Source organism: Choloepus didactylus, chromosome 21 (assembly GCF_015220235.1).
Source record: "Choloepus didactylus isolate mChoDid1 chromosome 21, mChoDid1.pri, whole genome shotgun sequence".
NCBI lineage: Eukaryota > Metazoa > Chordata > Mammalia > Pilosa > Megalonychidae > Choloepus > Choloepus didactylus.
Genome location: NC_051327.1, coordinates 9,997,824 through 10,019,073, shown reverse-complemented (window position 1 = coordinate 10,019,073; position 21,250 = coordinate 9,997,824). Strand labels below are relative to the sequence as shown.

The window sequence follows — 21,250 nt, the reverse complement described above, 5'->3', positions numbered from 1 at the left end:
TAACAGAGGAGGTATGAGATGATGGGGCCACCCACAGGACGAGAAGGCAGGACACTTCTCAGAATCAGAAGTGCAGGAGGACTACACAGAGGTTTTGAAGAAAAGAGGAAGGAAACGGAAGGAGTTTATATTGAGTGGGTTTGCCAAAATGTATTGGGATTGGGTATTTGGAAATGTCAAAGTTTGGAATGGTTATGGGAGAAATCTGAACCCCAGTGAGATGAATGGAAGGGTTGCTCAGCATCAGCGAGGCGCCAGTTAGAGAGCAGGAGTTAGAGCGAGCTCCAGCAAGCACAATTTTGCAACTCCAAAAACGGCAAGCAGTTTGGGAATTGGAAAATGTGAAAAGTAAGATTTACTCAGTGTCAAGCAATAATAAAAAGGCAAGGGTGGGGAAATCTATTAGGTTTATTGCTGAAAATGTCCAGGCAAGTTAAAAGAAACGATGGTCTGGTAGATCCGTGATGCAGAGATCTAGGGTGCAGAGAACTGAGAGACAGAGATCACTACAAAGATAAAGACCATGTCTGCTGGGAACAGGAGAGATGAAAGAAAGGAGACTATGCTCAGACAGATGAACTTCAGAGTTCAAGATCTTACAGTATTAAACAATGTTGTTTTAAGGTGCATTGTGCTTGTAGGTGCTAAGTTGGAGAAGAGACGGATGGAATTAAGGCCAGTTAAGGCCAGATAGTTTCTTCCACTCCAGCCTCACTTGGCTTATTGCAGATGTGGAGAAAGTGGCTTGAGATATAGTCTTTCAATAGGATTGGTTTGGGTGGAAAAATGATACTGATCTATGTAAATGATATTTTGAAACCAACAGCAATTCTCTGAATTTCTCTTAGGCAACCAGTGTGTTTACAATAGAGAACAGAGTGATGACACTTTGTACCATGGTTACTCTAAATATTCTAATTTTTACAACAGAGCCCCAATGAAGGATTAAATGATTTATATATAATGTTAATAAAGGAGTCCTTTGCTTTGAATATCTCTCCAAAATGATTTTCTTACCTGTCATGGTTTATTTTTACTTTCTGGAAGGAGACAGCGTAACAAGGAACTTTATCCCCCTGTGGTTCTATACATTTCAAAAGAAATACAGGCAACATACAATTGTAAAAGTTGTTTTTATTATAAATCAGAAAGAATGTATAGAAATTGGTACTCTTTAATGGAACTTCTTATATTTTACTATAAATGAAATTAAAAACAGCTAACTTTTTTTTTTTTTTTTAAATTCTTCCTTCTGATTTTTTTTTTTTATCATCATTTTATTGAGATATATTCACATACCACGCAGTCATACAAAACAAATTGTACTTTCGATTGTTTACAGTACCATTACATAGTTGTACATTCATCACCTAAATCAATCCCTGACACCTTCATTAGCACACACACAAAAATAACAAGAATAATAATTAGAGTGAAAAAGAGCAATTGAAGTAAAAAAGAACACTAGGTACCTTTGTCTGTTTGTTTGCTTCCCCTACTTTTCTACACATCGATCCATAAACTAGACAAAGTGGAGTTTGGTCCTTATGGCATTCCCAATCCCACTGTCACCCCTCATAAGCTACATTTTTATACAACTGTCTTCGAGATTCATGGGTTCTGGGTTGTAGTTTAATAGTTTCAGGTATCCACCACCAGCTACCCCAATTCTTTAGAACCTAAAAAAAGGTTGTCTAAAGTGTGCGTAAGAGTGCCCACCAGAGTGATCTCTCGGCTCGTTTTGGAATCTCTCTGCCACTGAAGCTTATTTCATTTCCTTTCACATCCCCCTTTTGGTCAAGAAGATGTTCTCCGTCCCACGATGCCGGGTCTACATTCCTCCCCGGGAGTCATATTCCACGTTGCCAGGGAGATTCACTCCCCTGGGTGTCTGATCCTACGTAGGGGGGAGGGCAGTGATTTCACCTTTCAAGTTGGCTTAGCCAGAGAGAGAGGGCCACATCTGAGCAACAAAGAGGCATTCAGGAGGAGACTCTTAGGCACAAATACAGGGAGGCCTAGCCTCTCCTTTGCAGCAACCGTCTTCCCAAGGGTAAAACTTATGGTAGAGGGCTCAACCCATCAAACCACCAGTCCCCTATGTCTGTGGTCATGTTAGCAACCATGGAGGTGGGGTAGGCGAATACCCCTGCATTCTCCACAGGCTCCTCAAGGGGGCACTACATCTTTTTTTTTTTTTTTTTCCTTGTTTGTCTTTTTTCATTTTTTTTTTTTTAACTTTCCCTTCTTTTTTCAAATCAACTGTATGAAAAAAAAAGTTAAAAAGAAAACAAACATACAATAAAAGAGCATTTCAAAGAGACCATAGCAAGGGAGTAAGAAAAAGACAACTAACCTAAGATAACTGCTTAACTTCCAACATGTTCCTACTTTACCCCAAGAAAGTTACATACTATAGCAACATTTCAGTGAACTTGTTCCTACTACATCCATCAGAAATTAACAGACCATAGTCATTTCTGGGCATCCCCAGAACGTTAAATAGCTTATCTGTTCTTCTTGGATTATTGTTCCCCCTTCCTTAATTGCTCTCTACTGCTAGTTCCCCTACATTCTACATTATAAACCATTTGTTTTACATTTTTCAAAGTTCACATTAGTGGTAGCATATAATATTTCTCTTTTTGTGCCTGGCTTATTTCGCTCAGCATTATGTCTTCAAGGTTCATCCATGTTGTCATATGTTTCACCAGATCGTTCCTTCTTACTGCCGCGTAGTATTCCATCGTGTGTATATACCACATTTTATTTATCCACTCATCTGTTGAAGGACATTTGGGTTGTTTCCATCTCTTGGCAATTGTGAATAATGCTGCTATGAACATTGGCGTGCAGATATCTGTTCGTGTCACTGCTTTCCGATCTTCCGGGTATATCCCGAGAAGTGCAATCGCTGGATCGAATGGTAGCTCTATCTCTAGTTTTCTAAGGAACTGCCAGACTGACTTCCAGAGTGGCTGAACCATTATACAGTCCCACCAACAATGAATAAGAGTTCCAATTTCTCCACATCCCCTCCAGCATCTGTAGTTTCCTGTTTGTTTAATGGCAGCCATTCTAACCGGTGTTAGATGGTATCTCATTGTGGTCTTAATTTGCATCTCTCTAATAGCTAGTGAAGCTGAACATTTTTTCATGTGTTTCTTGGCCATTTGTATTTCCTCTTCAGAGAACTGTCTTTTCATATCTTTTGCCCATTTTATAATTGGGCTGTCTGTACTATTGTCATTGAGTTGTAGGATTTCTTTGTATATGCAAGATATCAGTCTTTTGTCAGATACATGGTTTCCAAAAATTTTTTCCCATTGAGTTGGCTGCCTCTTTACCTTTTTGAGAAATTCCTTTGAGGTGCAGAAACTTCTAAGCTTGAGGAGTTCCCATTTATCTATTTTCTCTTTTGTTGCTTGTGCTTTGGGTGTAAAGTCTAGGAAGTGGCCTCCTAATACAAGGTCTTGAAGATGTTTTCCTACATTATCTTCTAGGAGTTTTATGGTACTTTCTTTTATATTGAGATCTTTGGTCCATTTTGAGTTAATTTTGTGTAGGGGGTGAGGTAGGGGTCCTCTTTCATTCTTTTGGATATGGATATCCAACTCTCCCAGCCCCATTTGTTGAAAAGACCATTATGGCTCAGTTCGGTGACTTTGGGGGCCTTATCAAAGATCAGTCGGCCATAGATCTGAGGGTCTATCTCTGAATTCTCAATTCGATTCCATTGATCTATATGTCTATCTTTGTGCCAGTACCATGCTGTTTTGGCAACTGTGGCTTTATAATAAGCTTCAAAGTCAGGGAGTGTAAGTCCTCCCACTTCGTTTTTCTTTTTTAGAGTGTCTTTAGCAATTCGAGGCATCTTACCTTTCCAAATAAATTTGATAACTAGCTTTTCCAAGTCTGCAAAGTAGGTTGTTGGAATTTTGATTGGGATTGCATTGAATCTGTAGATGAGTTTGGGTAGAATTGACATCTTAATGACATTTAGCCTTCCTATCCATGAACATGGAATATTTTTCCATCTTTTAAGGTCCCCTTCTATTTCTTTTAGTAGAGTTATGTAGTTTTCTTTGTATAGGTCTTTTACATCTTTGGTTAAGTTGATTCCTAGGTACTTGATTTTTTTAGTTGCTATTGAAAATGGTATCTTTTTCTTGAGTGTCTCTTCAGTTTGTTCATTTCTAGCATATAGAAACATTACTGACTTATGTGCATTAATCTTGTATCCCGCTACTTTGCTAAATTTGTTTATTAGCTCTAGTAGGTGTATCGTTGATTTCTCAGGGTTTTCTAGATATAAGATCATATCATCTGCAAACAATGACAGTTTTACTTCTTCTTTTCCAATTTGGATGCCTTTTATTTCTTTGTCTTGCCGGATTGCCCTGGCTAGCACTTCCAGCACAATGTTGAATAACAGTGGTGACAGCGGGCATCCTTGTCTTGTTCCTGATCTTAGAGGGAAGGCTTTCAGTCTCTCACCATTGAGTACTATGCTGGCTGTGGGTTTTTCATATATGCTCTTTATCATGTTGAGGAAGTTTCCTTCAATTCCTACCTTTTGAAGTGTTTTTATGAAAAACGGATGTTGGATTTTGTCAAATGCTTTTTCAGCATCTATTGAGATGATCAATTGATTTTTCCCTTTCGAGTTTTTAATGTGTTGTAATACATTGATTGTTTTTCTTATGTTGAACCATCCTTGCATGCCTGGAATGAACCCCACTTGGTCATGGTGTATGATTTTTTTAATGTGTCTTTGGATTCGATTTGCAAGTATTTTGTTGAGGATTTTTGCATCTATATTCATTAGGGAGATTGGCCGGTAGTTTTCCTTTTTTGTAGCATCTTTGCCTGGTTTTGGTATTAGGTTGATGTTAGCTTCATAAAATGAGTTAGGTAGTGTTCCATTTTTTTCAATGTTTTGAAAGAGTTTGAGTAAGATTGGTGTCAGTTCTTTCTGGAAAGTTTGGTAGAATTCCCCTGTGAAGCCATCTGGCCCTGGGCATTTATTTGTGGGAAGATTTTTGATGACTGATTGGATCTCTTTGCTTGTGATGGGTTGGTTGAGGTCTTCTATTTCTTCTCTGGTCAGTCTAGGTTGTTCATATGTTTCCAGGAAATTGTCCATTTCTTCTACATTATCCAGTTTGTTGCCATACAGTTGTTCATAATATCCTCTTATAATTTTTTTAATTTCTTCAGGATCTGCAGTTATGTCACCTTTTTCATTCATTATTTTGTTTATATGTGTCTTCTCTCTTTTTGATTTTGTCAGTCTAGCTAGGGGCTTGTCAATCTTGTTGATCTTCTCAAAGAACCAACTTTTGGTGATATTTATCCTTTCTATTGTTTTTTTGTTCTCTATGTCATTTATTTCTGCTTTAATCCTTGTTATTTCTTTTCTTGTACTTGGTTTAGGATTGGTTTGCTGTTCATTTTCTAGCTTCTTCAGTTGATCCATTAGTTCTTTGATTTTGGCTCTTTCTTCCTTTTTAATATATGTGTTTAGTGCTATAAATTTCCCCCTTAGCACTGCTTTTGCTGCATCCCATAGGTTTTGGTATGTTGTGTTCTCATTTTCATTCGTCTCTATATATTTAGCAATTTCTCTTGCTATTTCTTCTTTAACCCACTGATTGTTTAGGAGTGTGTTGTTTAACCTCCAGGTATTTGTGAATTTTCTAAGTCTCTGATGGTTATTGACTTCTAATTGTATTCCATTGTGGTCAGAGAATGTGCTTTGAATAATTTCAATCTTTTTAAATTTATTGAGGTTTGTTTTATGTCCCAGCATATGATCTATTCTGGAGAAAGTTCCGTGAGCACTAGAAAAGTATGTGTATCCTGGTGATTTGGGATGTAATGTCCTGTAGATGTCTGTTAAATCTAATTCATTTATCAGATTGTTTAGGTTTTCAATTTCCTTATTGGTCTTCTGTCTGGTTGATCTATCTATAGGAGAGAGTGATGTGTTGAAGTCTCCCACAATTATTGTGGAAACATCAATTGCTTCCTTTAGTTTTGCCAATGTTTCTCTCATGTATTTTGTGGCACCTTGATTGGGTGCATAGACATTTACGATTGTTATTTCTTCTTGCTGAATTGCCCCTTTTATTAGTATGTAGTGGCCTTCTTTGTCTCTCAAAACATCCCTGCATTTGAAGTCTATTTTATCTGAGATTAATATTGCTACACCTGCTTTCTTTTGGCTGTAGCTTGCATGAAATATTTTTTTCCATCCTTTCACTTTCAGTTTCTTTGTGTCCCTGTGTCTAAGATGAGTCTCTTGTATGCAACATATTGATGGTTCATTTTTTTTGATCCATTCTGCGAATCTATATCTTTTAATTGGGGAGTTTAATCCATTTACATTCAACGTTAAAACCGTGAAGGCATTTCTTGAATCAGCCATCTTATCCTTTGGATTATATTTGCCATATTTTTCCCTCTCTCTATTAATATCCTTTATTGTACCCATACCGAATCTCTTTAGTACTGAACCTTTCTCCAAGTCTCTCTGTCCTGTCTTTGTTTCTCTGTCTGTAGGGCTCCCTTTAGTATCTCCAGTAGGGCAGGTCTCTTGTTAGCAAATTCTCTCAGCATTTCTTTGTCTGTGAAAAATTTAAGCTCTCCCTCAAATTTGAAGGAGAGCTTTGCTGGATAAAGTATTCTTGGCTGGAAATTCCTCTCACTCAGAATTTTAAATATATCGTGCCACTGCCTTCTCGCCTCCATGGTGGCTGCTGAGTAGTCACTACTTAGTCTTATGCTGTTTCCTTTGTATGTGGTGAAATGCTTTTCTCTTGCTGCTTTCAGAACTTGCTCCTTCTCTTCTATGTTTGACAGTGTGATCAGTATATGTCTCGGAGTGGGTTTTTTTGGATTTATTCTATTTGGAGTTCGCTGAGCATTTATGATTTGTGTATTTATGTTGTTTAGAAGATTTGGGAAGTTTTCCCCAACAATTTCTTTGAATACTCTTCCTAGACCTTTACCCTTTTCTTCCCCTTCTGGGACACCAATGAGTCTTATATTCGGACGTTTCATATTATCTATCATATCCCTGAGGTCCATTTCGAGTTTTTCAATTTTTTTCCCCATTCTTTCTTTTATGCTTTCATTTTCCATTCTGTCATCTTCCAGGTCACTGATTCGTTGTTCAACTTCCTCTAGTCTTGTACTATGAGTGTCCAGAATCTTTTTAATTTGGTCAACAGTTTCTTTAATTTCCATAAGATCATCCATTTTTTTATTTAGTCTTGCAATGTCTTCTTTATGCTCTTCTAGGGTCTTCTTGATTTCCTTCATATCCCGTACTAGGGTCTCATTGTTCATCTTTAGTTCTTTGAGTAGCTCCTCTAGGTGTGTCTCTTCTGGTCTTTTGATTTGGGTGCTTGGGCTTGGGTTATCCATATCGTCTAGTTTTTTCATATGCTTTATAATTTTCTGTTGTTTTTGGCCTCGTGGCATTTGCTGACCTTGATAGGGTTCTTTTAGGGTTTGTAGACCAGTTGAAGTCCTTATCTCTAATTTATCAGATCTACAGCTTCGTGGAGTACACTTTCTCTAACTAACCAGCAGGTGGCGTCCACGAGCCACCTGTTCTCCACAAGCCAGATCTCCCCTGCTTAGCCTTTTTGGTGAGTGGGGGAGTGAGTCTTGTGGGGCCCAATTGGTGTCCCAAGCTTGCGTGTGTAGTTGGTGTTGCCTGCCCTGTATGTGGGGCGTGTTTCTGGGCAGTCGGGGAGGGGGGGTGGCCCTAACAATCAAATCTCCCTGATGATCCTAGAGTTTTAAAGCTACTGCAATAGTCTAATCCTTCAGTTCAGTCCTGCCACAGTTTGTCTCTGCCACTGACCCACAAGTCTTTGGTATTGGCGTATGGCTCCTGAGACTTGCAAGTGGGCCCCTCTTCCAGGCTGTGCACCCCGGGTCCTCTGTTGAGGGATGACTGTGCTATGTCACAGGTGAGTGCCGTCCCCCCAGGGCAGTTCTGGGCTGCTGGGCTGTGTTGGGAGGCTCCCAGTCTGCTCAAATGATGGCTGAATGGGGCTCTGTTAATTCACACTGCTCCCCCTTCCCAGCTCTGGGACATTCAGCTGAGGTTGCAGGGAAGGCTAATGTCCACGCCCAGTTTTGTGGTGTGTGCCTGTTATTTGAAGCACTTCCGTCACACTGGGTTGTCTGGGGCAGCTCTGGGCTATGGGGCTGGCGATGGGCAGGAGTGTTTCCTGTCCACCAGGATGGTGGCTGTGAGCGGACACCCCCCTTTTCTTGGGAAGTTGTGTTGTTTAGTGAATTTTCTCAGCCACTGGATTATTGCCTTTTGTCTCAGAGCTCTCTTAGTTCTGCTCTTGACTTGACGTGCCCAAATTTCAATTCTTTGAAGCTTTCTGTATTGAGCTTCTTAGAGTAATTGTTTTAGAAAAAGCAAAAAGGATTTAAAAAAAAAAAAAACAAAAAACCAAAAACGGCCCTCCTCAGAGATCTAATGGGTTATTGAAATGCTAATAGACAAAGCAACCAGGGCCATTAAGGAAAGGTGCCCAGGGGAGAGAGATCAGCCTTGCTTCGGGATTTGCATATGCGCCTCAAGGCCTGATCTCCGCCCTTCCCCTTTCTGTGTTCACCAGAACTCCAAAAATCTTCCGCTTTTATTTTGGAGTTTTTCGTGTTGTTTTTTTTCTATGCCTGTCTCCTCTCTGCTGGGCTGGCTGCTCCCAGAGTCTCTGGTGTCTGGCCTCAGTCTATCTATGGTTGGAGTTTAATCAGTAGAATGAGTTTCCGATAGGAGCAGCCACTGCAATTCTCCCTTCTCCTTCCTGGAGCTGACAGCCCCTCCTCCCCCGGGACTGAGCCTGGCAGGGAGGGGCGCGGGTCCCCTGGCCGCAAAAACTTACAGATTTCGCTGATCTCAGCAGTTCCACGTTTTCATGAGTGTTGTATGAAGTATGCCCAAAGACAGATTGCTCTGTGGTGTCCAGTCCTCGCAGTTCCTGGCTTTTTACCTACTTTCCTGGAGGAGTAACTAAAACATACAGCTCACCAGTCTGCCATCTTGCCCCGCCTCTCAAAACAGCTAACTTTTATGTAGTGTTTATAATATGTCAAGCACTGTTTTAATCTTTTAACACATAATTCATTTAATCCTCACAATCACTTTATGAAACAAATACTATTATTATTCCCATTTTACAGATGACAAAATAGAGGTAAAGAGAATAATTTACAAATAGTGAATGGTGGAGCTGAGATTTGAATCCAGGCTGTCTCTAAAGCCCACTATATTATACTGACTGTCCATAAAATATTGTGATAGATTCTCCTTTACTCAGGAATATTCCAGGATTATTTCTACATTTCGGGACCTGGTCTGCAACGGCCAGGAAACCATAGCCATTGTTAAAAAATTAACCACCAACCTGCCATTTTTGAATCATCTTTGTTCCTTCCTTTGCCTTCACCTCTCTAGCTAAATCACTGCTGTTTCCCAAAGAAGGCATTGAAATTCACCTACTTTTCTCTATCTCCTAGTTTTAAGCTATTACCTATCATCTAGAATACTGCAATAGCTTCCTAACTGGTTTTTTCCCTGTTCCATTCCTGCCTCTCACAAATTCACTTACACATAGCACCAGGGTAATTTTTAAAGTTGAATTGGATCACTTATGTTATGTTCCTGCTTAAATTCCCTCAATGGTTACCAACTGCACTTAGAATAAAACCCAAACTCCTTTTTATGGCCACAAGACCCTGCATATTTAGTTCCTGCTTTTCCAAGCTCATCTAAAGTCACTCTCTCCCTCCTTCCACTCCAGCCACAGTGACCTTCTTATTTTAATTTTCCTAATAAGCCATGGCCTTTGCAAATGATGTTTATCACATGCCTGGAATGCTCTTTTCCACTCACTTTTTATAATTCCTACATATTCTTCACATCTCAGCTTAACTTTTGCAATCTCAGAGAGCTCTTCTCTAATTCCCAAATGCTCATTCATAGCATCTTGTTCTTACCTTGTATAAAAAAAATCTCAATTTGCAATTTACTAGTACATTTGCTGAATGTCTGTCTCTGCTATGGGTTTAGGGCCATATCTGTTTTGCTCACTGAAGTATCCAATGCCAAGCAGAATTTCTGGCCATCTTAGCCGCTCAAAAAATATCTATTGAATGAATGAATCATCTCCCATCTTAAACACAATAATAAATGGTACTGAAAAATTAAAACAACTTCTCTGAATAGGATGCTGAGAAGCAGATATGCCACCTCGGCTGTTGATGGCTTTCTATTCTGTCTGTGAGGACTCTTACAATTAAGGGCAAACTGGAGGTTGGGGGGCTGGTGGGATGGTAGATGAGGAAGAAGACCCCACATTTGAGGAAGAAAATGAAGAAATTGGAGCAGGTGCAGAAGGTGGACAGGGTAAAAGAAAGACATGTTTTTTCAAAAGAACTACGGTGCATGATATATGGATTTGGGGATGACCAGAATCCTTATATAAGAGTCAGTGGATGTTGTTGAAGACCTTGTCATAGAGTTCATCACTGAAATGACTCACAAGGCAATGTCAACTGGAAGACAAGGTCGAGTACAAGTTGAAGATATTGTCTTCTTGATTTGAAAGGACCCAAGGAAGTTTGCTAGGGTTAAAGACTGACTTACTATAAATGAAGAACTGAAACAAGCTAGAAAAGCATTTGATGAAGCAAACTATGGATCTGATACTTTCTGTACTTTCTGAAGCTTTCTTATCTTCTGGGGCGACTAAATATAGTAACTGCATATTTGCTATACTAAGGTCCTGATATTTAACCATGAAAATGAAAGTTAGAGAAACACACAGTTTTTAGCCTTCCTTTTCATGTCATCGATTCTAGAGTATTTGAGCCTTTAATCGCCTGCCTTTGCATTGCCATACTCGAATTACTTATTGGTTTGGTTTAATGACCACAGGTAAGTTAATGTACTTTGCAATTCATGTAATTCATTCTGATTTTTGACTTGTCTAGATGATGAAGTAATATTTCTGTGTTAGGTGTCTTTTTGCCATTGTAGGCTATATTGTAGCTGTTTAATATGTGACATCTAAATGGCACTTTTGATCCCATGATAACTGAAACGTGCTTTATGTTTTCTCAAGTTTCTAGACAAAAGTAGTCTGTGAGATTAATAATGACAGTTAACTGGTTTGTGTTTCTCTAGAAGATGATATAGGAAAATACAGTCTTTTTAAAGAATGTGTGTCTTAAATGGTAATTTAATTTTCTTCAGATAGCATGAGTGATTTTTTTTTTTGAGAAACTAAGTTTCATATTGAATGCCTCAGTGTCGGAAAGTTTTTTTGATTTAGATCCTTTGGGGCTGATACATACTGTTTGTCAAGTTTTAGGAGAACTAATTTTCCCAGACCAGATTAAAGCTTTTAAAAATAAAAGCTTTTAGTAGCACAAAAAGCTGATGGTAGGATAAGAATTCCGGGTAGTGTTTTTTTTTTTTTTTTTTCCAAAACAAACATATGTGGCCATGGAAACCACTTGTATTTTGGGAGATACAGCTTGCGTGTGGATTTAGGTATGTTGTGTTAAATTATTATTCCACTTAGCTTAAAATAAGGATTGAAATTGCATTTAAAGGGATCACTGAATGTTACTGTCTGTGAAACTGACTATTTTGTGTACTGCTGATTCACATTATCTATAAATCAGTACTTGGGAAAATTCTACTTTTTTAACCTATTGATGCAGGGAATAAAGTACGAAAAATTAAAAAAAAAAAGGGTAAACTGAATGAATCTATTCCTTGTAACCCAAAGTTCCCAAAACACTAATGTACCAAATAAATGCTCAGCTCCAGCTGACAGTCTCCTTATTGTCCTGCTCTTGCACAAGTTCTGTTTCTTGCCTGCGATGGCCTTCTATCTTCTCTAATCTTCAAATTCTACCTCTTTCATGAAATGTCTTCCCTAATCCCTCCAGCCTTAATTGGATTTCTCTCATTTCTGATCACCTGTTGTATCTGTTATCTTTTGCATTCATAGCAGCATCTTAAATATTAATTATGTGATGTAGGCATTTTTAATCCTCTCCAGTGAATTTACTGGCTACCTGAGGATAATGATTACCTCACACAATTTGTGAGAAGCAACTGAGACTAGTAACTGGTGTGCTGAACAAAAAAGTTGGTTAAGGTGGCGATTCATAAAAGATGGTAATATACATGCCTTAAACATTTTATTTTAATTTAAAACATATAAATGTACTTTCATTTGCTCACCTTTTGATGCGGAGTCAACCCTTTATTATCAGGGTGACTTTAATGATTGAGTTTCCTGTTGTCTTTATGCATAAACCATACCCATAATGCATCAATTTATTTCATTAAAATGAAAATTAATATAGGTGTAAAATCTCTGAGATTTTTATGATTTTTTTCCTTCAGTGTTTTACAGTTTTACTCACATATATTTTGATAGCAATTTTTTAAAGTGACTGGCATTTATCAAGTCTTTCCAAAGCATTCAAGTAATTTTTGTAGAAACAATTCTTTGCCACACTTGTATCTCACCAGTTTACATAATATTTAATTGTAATGGAGAATTATAATAACAAGTACAACAGGTTTGGGAAGGGATATACCAGACTCTTGACAAGAATTAACTTGTGGCAACAGACGTCCTCAGGCATAGCTAATAATCCAGTTGTCTCAGCACTTCTCAATAAAGGTGTCCACATTCTGAGAACTGTAATAGTGCTTCAGAGGAGAAGAGAACCAAACTTACCTGGGACTTGACTATCTGTGATCCATCATCCATTTCTTTGTCTTCCATGTTCCCTTCCTGGAAAAGTACAGCATTCGGAGAAAGCATAACTGCGAAGGAGAGAAAAGAAGCATCTTGTCAACATATATTATACCTGAGCCTAAATCTTGGGACTTTTGCTTTAGGTTGAGAAAGCGGACAGTTTAGAGAAAACTCTTCTAATATATAAGCTTAAAAGTTGGATGACTTAACTTTGACATTCCTGTTACTTTATTATACTGGGGAGCTCAATGCAGGACCCTGAATCCTTGTGGTACAACACTATTTGTTGTAGCAAATGGGAAGCTCAAGAGACTCAGAAGTCTTCAGCCCTAGCTACACACTGGGAAATTTTAAAAAGATGACAATGCTCAATCCCTATTCCCCAGAGACTTGGACTTAAATTGTTTGTAGTGGGGCCTAGGCAACAGCATTTTTTTAATCTTCATTTTATTGAGATATATTCACATACCACGCAGTCATACAAAACAAATCGTACTTTCGATTGTTTACAGTACCATTACATAGTTGTACATTCATCACCTAAATCAATCCCTGACACCTTCATTAGCACACACACAAAAATAACAAGAATAATAATTAGAGTGAAAAAGAGCAATTGAAGTAAAAAAGAACACTGGGTACCTTTGTCTGTTTGTTTCCTTCCCCTATTTTTCTACTCATCCATCCATAAACTAGACAAAGTGGAGTGTGGTCCTTATGGCTTTCCCAATCCCATTGTCACCCCTCATAAGCTACATTTTTATACAACTGTCTTCGAGATTCATGGGTTCTGGGTTGTAGTTTGATAATTTCAGGTATCCACCACCAGCTACCCCAATTCTTTAGAACCTGAAAAGGGTTGTCTAAAGTGTGCATAAGAGTGCCCACCAGAGTGACCTCTCAGCTCCTTTTGGAATCTCTCTGCCACTGAAGCTTATTTCATTTCCTTTCACATCCCCCTTTTGGTCAAGAAGATGTTCTCCGTCTCACGATGCCAGGTCTACATTCCTCCCCAGGAGTCATATTCCACGGGCAACAGCATTTTAAATTCTAAAATCTCCAAGTGATTCCAAGTGGGATAAGAACCACTGAGAAGAGGTTATGCAGAGAACATATGTTGAGGGCCTATTCAGATCTGCCTCTCCTCTCCTCTCCTCTAAGATGAACCCTCTAATATACAAAGGAGATTTCATTCTTCTTATTTTTCAATATGTTCACCTTCCCTTTTTAGTGTCTGGCTTCAGTCCTCCAACTAGGATCCCTACACCTCTTTGTAGTTTTTAAGTTGTAATGACACCAAAGCTTTGTTCTCTTCTAGTATGGTAGTCAGATGTCCCAGCACTAGCAGCTTTGGGATTTTTGTCAGTCACTGAGACCTGATTTTCCAGGGCCTTATGGGAAACAGCCACTTAGTCACCCCCAGTATTAAAGGTGAGATGGGAGACTCAGGAGCCAACAGATATCCACAAGAATGATTTCTACTTCCCACAGGCAGCCTCTCAGAATCTTGCCTTATTCATGCAGTTCTTGAAGACGGCTATTACTTTTATTTTTTTCCTTAAAGGCATCAGTCCTGCATGCACAGCCTTCACTATGATATTCAATTCTGCCTCCTGGCAGGGACCTCATAAGATACAATTTCAGGTTGGGCACCTGTAATGAGATGCACCAGAGTCAGCAGTAGGAATCCAGCAGTTCCAGTCACATAGAGACCTGTACAGTCTATAAAGAGACACACAAACTAGACATTCACAAATAAAGATGGAGCACTTTAGGGTGTGGCATTCTTTAAACAATCAAAAAGCATTTTTAGAATTTCTCAGATTCACACACAATTATATATATATATAAAGATACACAGATGTCTCAACTATAAGAAACTCAGTCTCAGTCCTTTCCTGCTTTTTCCAGAATAGAAAACACACGGTCTTTGCCTAGCGAAAGACTTTCAGAAAGAGTGATAAGGAACAGTCTTTGAACAATCATTGAATAACAACAACAGCCAGAATAAAATGTATTAATTTGCTAATAACCATAAAAGAATGCTTTCTTTTTCTGTTCACAAAGATTGATCTGAAAAAAGTCCCTCAAAAGCCAGTGTTAGAAATGCAGAATGAAGCCATTTCTGAGAAGCATTTTTTTTTTTACAAGAGAAAACTGCAGCTCCAGGGGAATGGCTTGTTACATAAGGAAGCCATTCACTGTCCAAGACATGGCATGGAACTTTTCTAACATTTCACAAATCTAGCCTAACATTTCACAACCAGTTCACTAAGAGGCAGACCTTTCAGGAGCGATTTAAAACACTTTAAGAACCAGATCTTCATTTCACTGAGAAAAAGCTCTAAAAAGGACCCACTGTCCAAGGAGCCAGACAGAACTTGTGAGAATGCTTCCATACTGAGGTTTCGAACCCAATTACCTCAAAGCCATTTATCTCACAGCAACAACTGCATTACCAAGTTAGGCAGAATAGGGTTTCTCTTTCATACATGTGAACTGAAAAAGACCCCAGAGATCACCTAGTTGAGGCTTCCCCAAATTGTAATAATTAGTTTATCTGTTACTCACTAAAAGGGACCAAATTAAGTTTAGGAAATGCTGGCTTCAACAAAGTTAAATAAGTTTCTTTGCTACAAACCTTTTTAGAGATTTTCATATGGTAATATACATTGCAAGGTCTCCAAAACCCCAAGGGGATGATGGAGCATGGCAAATATATATTGTATGCAATGTTTCTCAAATAAATTTAACTTGAGAATATTTTTTAAGGCATCCATGGGTCTAGTGTTTCAAAGCAGACACTTTTGGGAATGCTGATTCAGTTCACAGTTCCTTGGTCTAACAAAGGATCTGGAAGTCAAAGATTGCAGAACTAAGTGAAAGAGCTAGTTCTAGAACCTGGGTCTTCTGATTCATACTCTTTGGCTACTTCTAGTACACTCTTAAGTCCTCAATATTTTTTCTGTCCCTTTTTCTTTTCTTACACCATCCCCTTTCCTTACAATTTCCCTTTCAAGTTCTGTATTGGAAACAACAAAGAAACCAATCCTCTTCACAACAACTTCCTATCCCCCAAACTCAGTGTGTCATTCTTCACACAACACACAGGCTGCCCTTTGAGAGAGGTCCAGGGGCCCAGTAACCACTGGGATGGCCAGTATCTGTCAAACAAGTAACCATGATGACCTGGAAGCTAACAAATTCCCTTGCCTGCCTAAGGAATAACCCAGAATTATAATCAATCGAAGCCAAAATTGACTCTGGGTTAGTCTTCTCTTTCACCCCAAGCACTTCCAAAAATCTGAGTGAACTTCCCCGACTATATAGAAAACCCATGTAGTGGTTCTCCCCCTGAGCTGTGCACTAGAATCACCTGTGGTGATTTAAAAATGTACAGATGTAAACATACAGATGTTCAGGCTCCACCCAAGATGTAGTGAATCAGAATCTGCAGGGATGAGGTCTGGCATCTACCTATTTTTAAAATGTCCCACAAGTGATTTTATTGCAAGCGAGAGTTCAGAACAACTATGAGAGCCCTTGATTTTCTTGACTTTCTCAACCTCAAATGATTTTCACTATCATTTTACTTCAGTCACCCACTTCTTGGGCTGCACCACTTCTGAAATCTTTCTTCTCTTAAAAAACACTAGATAGCGGAGTCTAGACTGAATACAGAAGAACATTAAAACAGGAGGAGATTAACAGATAGGGGGGAAATAGAAAAAAAAATAGCATTTCTCAAAGTGTGTATCAATTTACATATTCATTAACTATATATGAATAGCCATTAGCCAATGTTATGTATTACTCTTTTTAAATGTTCACCAATTTTACAGATGAAAAAAGTATTTAATTACTCCTTTAATATGCATTTCTTAGATTACATGTGAGGCTGAATATCTTTGATAATATTAGCTTTTGTATCTTTTATTTTGTAAATTGCCTTTTCATTTCACTTATCCATTTTTCTACTGTATTGTCATTTTCTTATTGAGTAAGAGTTCTTTCTATATAGGACAATAACCAGGATCTCCCTTGCATAACATAAAAATGCAAATATATTCTCCATTTTGTCTTTTATTTTTTGCTATTTCCAAAGAGTTAATTTAAAAATTTCCTGAACTGTATATCTGTTTTCTTTTTCTTTATGGTTCCTAAGTGTGTATGTGTGTGTGTGTGTGTGTGTGTGAAAGAGAGAAAGGGGGAGGAGAAGTGAGGGGAGAAAGGGGGAGAGAGAGAAAGGGAGGGAGGGAGGTTGAGAGAGGTTGAGGGAGAGGGTTTTGGTTTTTTTTTCCTTTGCATATGTTACATGTTATATACGTTTTTTAATATAAGTTACATATGAACATGTGAACATACAGAACATGAGAGGAAGACACAAGTTCACTTCAGCTCCTCTTACACTCTGACATCCCTCCCTGGACGTAACGAATGCATAGTTAACTGCTTGGTGTGCTTCCATTCAGTCCCTTTTCTGTGCACTTATAATATAACCACACATACATTTAACATAATAGGACAATATGTGTATTGTTCTGCAATATCCTTTATTCACTAAATGTCTTAGAGATCTTTCCCTGTCTGTAAACACAGGTCTCAATTTTACAGCCACATAGTAATCCACTGTACAGCTCTACCATAATACATTTAACCATTTCCTAGTAGACATTTAAGCTGTACCCATTTCCCACAATTACAAACAATGTTGCAACAAACATCCTTGTACATACGTCCTTGTGCACCTGTGCAAGTACGTCTGCAGACAGATAGTAGAAGTGGAATTTCTGAGCCACAGTGAGTTCCTTTAACATTTTGATAACTATATGAGTCAGGGTTCTCTAGGAAAACAGAACAGACAGGAGATGTATACATGTACATATACAATATAAATATTATGAGTTTTTAAAACAGGAATTGGCTCATGCAACTGTGGGGATGGGCAAGTCCAAATTCCACAGGGCAGGCCACAAGCTGGGAACTGTAATGAAAGTTTTTGGTGAATTCCCCAGAAGTAGCTGGCTGGCTGATATAGAGATGGAAATTCTCCCTTCTGCCATCACTTCTCCTTTTAAGGCCTTCAACTAATTGATGAGGCTTCTTTCATTGTTGAAGGCAATGTCCTCAGTTGATTGTAGATGTAATCAGCCATAGATGCAATCAACTTCCTATTGATTGAAATCCATGAAATATCCTCACAGTAGCAATCAGGCCAGTGCTTGCTTGACCAAACAAACAACTGGACACCATAACCTGGCCAAGTTTACACATGAACTTAACCATCACAGTAACTATATTCAAACTGCCTTCCAAAATGTTATTTCAATATTAAATATTAAATTATCTTAATTTTATATTGGTCTGTCTTTCCCTTCCTGTGCTTTCTTCAATACCTTCTATCATCAGTATTTTGCCAGTCTAATGGGTGAAACATATCTTCGTGTTACTTTGTCTAAATATGGTTACTTATGAATCATATTTTTTTATTGGCTACCTATATTTCTTTTATAAATGCGTGATTTTATTCTTTGCCCATTTTTCTAGTTTGCAGTTGCTGTTGTTATTTACAGAGGCTGTTTATATACTATCGACATTAATCCTTTGTCTTACATTTTTTGCAAATATTTTCTTCAATTCTCTCACTTATCTTTCGCTTTATGTTGTTTTCAAATATAGAAGTTTTAAGTTTTTATATAATGCAATGTACCAATTTTTCCCAGTGGGATTTGTGTCCTGTTTAAATAGTTTGGGATGGCTAGAGCATCAAGCACAAGGGTATGCTGCTGAGGAGTTTGCAATACCAAGATCAAAAAGGGCTCTGAGGGCACAACTAAGGAACTAGAACATTATCCTGAGGGCAACTGGGAGCCATGTAAAAATTTTCAGCAACAGAGTGACTTTCAACAAACATTCATCATTTAAAAACTATCTATTGAGCACCTACTAAGTGCAATGATCAAATATGCCTTTTAGAAAGATTATTGTTTTTTTATTTTTCTAAGTCTTTTAAATTTCTCACAATTTAAAATAAGTTGAAAGAGATGGAAGATCATTATGTCAAAGTACATAATTCAGGGGGATTTGCTCTACCACATACATATATTAAATCATGACTACATGAATAAATAAAAACAAGGTAGTATCAATCCAGGAACTGTTAGAGCGGTGAAAGAAAGTCTAGAAACAAATCCAAGTATATACAAGCCTGGAGAATATAATAAAAGTGTCATTTCAATTTAGTGGAAAAAAGATTCCAATAGATGATGGCACAACAACTGGGGAAAAATTCATATTCCTAACACCTTACCACAAAATTCATATCAAGTAAAATACAAGAAAAAGAAAAATTTTAAATTAAAAAATTCTCTTTAACTATTAGAAAAAAATTAAGGTGAATATATTCTATAATCTCGAGACGGGGAAAAACTTTCCCCCCAAAATGACATCACCTATACCTATACAAAAATAAATTCCAAGATGGATTTTTAAAGCCACAGAATCATTAGAGGAAAATCAGACGGAAATACGTTTATGATGGTGAAGGCCTTCCTATGCAAGACACAAAATCCCAAAGGGACTCGGGGTGAGTGGGGAGCCAGAATGGCGGCGACGCGCTGCGGAGGTGCTTCCGGCCGACTTTCCGCGGCCACGGCACCCACCGCGGGTCCGGCCTCCGACCTCAGCTCCGTTCCACCCTACCCGCCCCCACCCCGCCCCGCGGCCCCCCATCTGCCCCCGCCCATGCCCCTCCCCTCCCCGCCCTCTAGGGAGACGATGCTCGCACTCACCAGCCTCCCCAGATAAAGGGCGCCCCGGGCGGCTCCGCCCCCCTGATTCCGCAGTCGCCGCAGGTCTGGACAGAGGCGTGAGAGGGTGATGAGAGCCCCTGATGCCTGAGCCAATGAAGCCCTGTGACTAGGCCCCTGGGGCTGGGCCCGCCTCGGGCGCCGGGTCGGCTCTGACGAAAGCCTTCCCGTAATGGCGACGGCGCCGCGCTGGCTTCGGATCTCCGACACGCATGCGCCAGCCGCGCCCGGGGCTACAGTTGCCCTCATTGCCCGGACTCGTCACTCCCACCTGCTCCCCGCGCCTCCGCCCCCAGCCCTCTCAGAATTACCTGATCGGTGTGGGCCAGTGCCGGCGGCCTGAGGACTCGTCCCACAGCCCCTGCCAATCAGAAACGTTGGAATTTCGGGCTCCGCTCTTCAATACGACGAAACAAGCCGTAGGTCTCCTTAGTCCTGGTCACGCCTCTCTCCCTTCGTTTTATATTGACGAAATAAAAAAACAATGTTAACGAGTACAATATTTTTTTGTAATACAGGTGCAGTGATGAGAAGAATGGAATTCTTTTTATGGGGATAAGATTTTGCTTAATTGCGGTTCAAAGTCAGTGTTCCCTATTATCGAAATTGATTATCAAAATTGATTGTGGAGGATCATCTGTCAATGCTAGTCTGTAATGAGATTTTACATATTTCAGCTTTAAAAACGTCTTTTCAAACAGATCACAAGAACATGTGATTTTAATTGAGCATATTCATTGCTTGGAAGACATCTATAGAATTAGATTCTTGATATTTGCCTTTTAGCATGCAATTTTATCTCAGATTAATTACTTCCTATTGAAGGTAGGTGGAAGTTCCTTGCTTGCAAAGTTAAATGAATTTTGGAATGTGGAAATATCCTTTGCACTACTTGCAAAGAGTTCCGAAAATGCTGCCAGTAGTATAGTTTGAGCTCAGAAAGTATATCAACTATAATTTGTATGGGAATACAGATCTCACTTTTTGTTTTAACGCTACTTATGATTCAAACCTTAGTTGTTACCAAAATCACTTAACTTTAGTATGTTTCCTGTTACGCATAGTTTTACCTTGTATTTTAGGTTGAATTCATTCAGAAACATTGTCTTTAGCAAAAGCTAATTTCCAAAGCCATTCAATGTTTGAAAAGTGGTTGTGGGCAGTTCTTTGGTTCAGAAAAAGTCTAATCTCAACACTAAGCTAAAAAAAATCTCAATGAAATGCACTGGCAAGCCATCAAACTGCTGTGTGGAAGGGCAAGTCAAGCTACTCAGCTTCTATTTCTGACAAAAATTCGTGGAAGTGACAATGATTAAGTCCACGAGAGCAATCAAGTTCACCATTGAGACTACTGGTTCTGTAACCCGTGGTAGATTTAAATATTTCCCATAAAGGACCTGCTTAGCAAGCTCCACTTCAGGTTGTACTGTATTAGTGTTTTCTCAACTCCTTTGAAAATATTCTCACCTGAAATTGTTCCACACAGACTATTCATAAAGGCTAATTTCTCAGTTGCTACAAAATTGGCATTGACTCCCATATAAACTGAACTTTATTGGTAACATCTATTGATTCATCAAGAGCCAAGTAAACTTGTTTAGGTTGCAGGCTCATTTTCAATTT

The 21,250-nt window shown here is 38.8% G+C and overlaps 1 protein-coding gene and 1 pseudogene across 2 annotated transcripts in view; one reads left to right on the top strand and one right to left on the bottom strand.

Annotated features, from left to right (window-relative positions):
• Positions 1–19,801, bottom strand: part of ZNF713 (zinc finger protein 713) — a 53,729-nt gene extending 33,928 nt beyond the window's left edge. The window contains exons 1-2 of one of the 2 annotated variants that reach the window (XM_037815102.1): positions 19,610–19,801; positions 12,798–12,886 (exon numbers count right to left, since the gene is read on the bottom strand). In XM_037815102.1, coding sequence (XP_037671030.1) covers positions 12,798–12,884 — 87 coding nt within the window. In that variant the 5' untranslated portion in view covers positions 12,885–12,886; positions 19,610–19,801. Of the gene's footprint in view, positions 1–12,797; positions 13,321–19,609 lie in introns of those variants that run through there. The other variant, XM_037815103.1, reaches the window with a different exon arrangement.
• LOC119517994 lies at positions 10,366–10,760 on the top strand (annotated as a pseudogene).
• Positions 19,802–21,250: the final 1,449 nt, after the last annotated feature.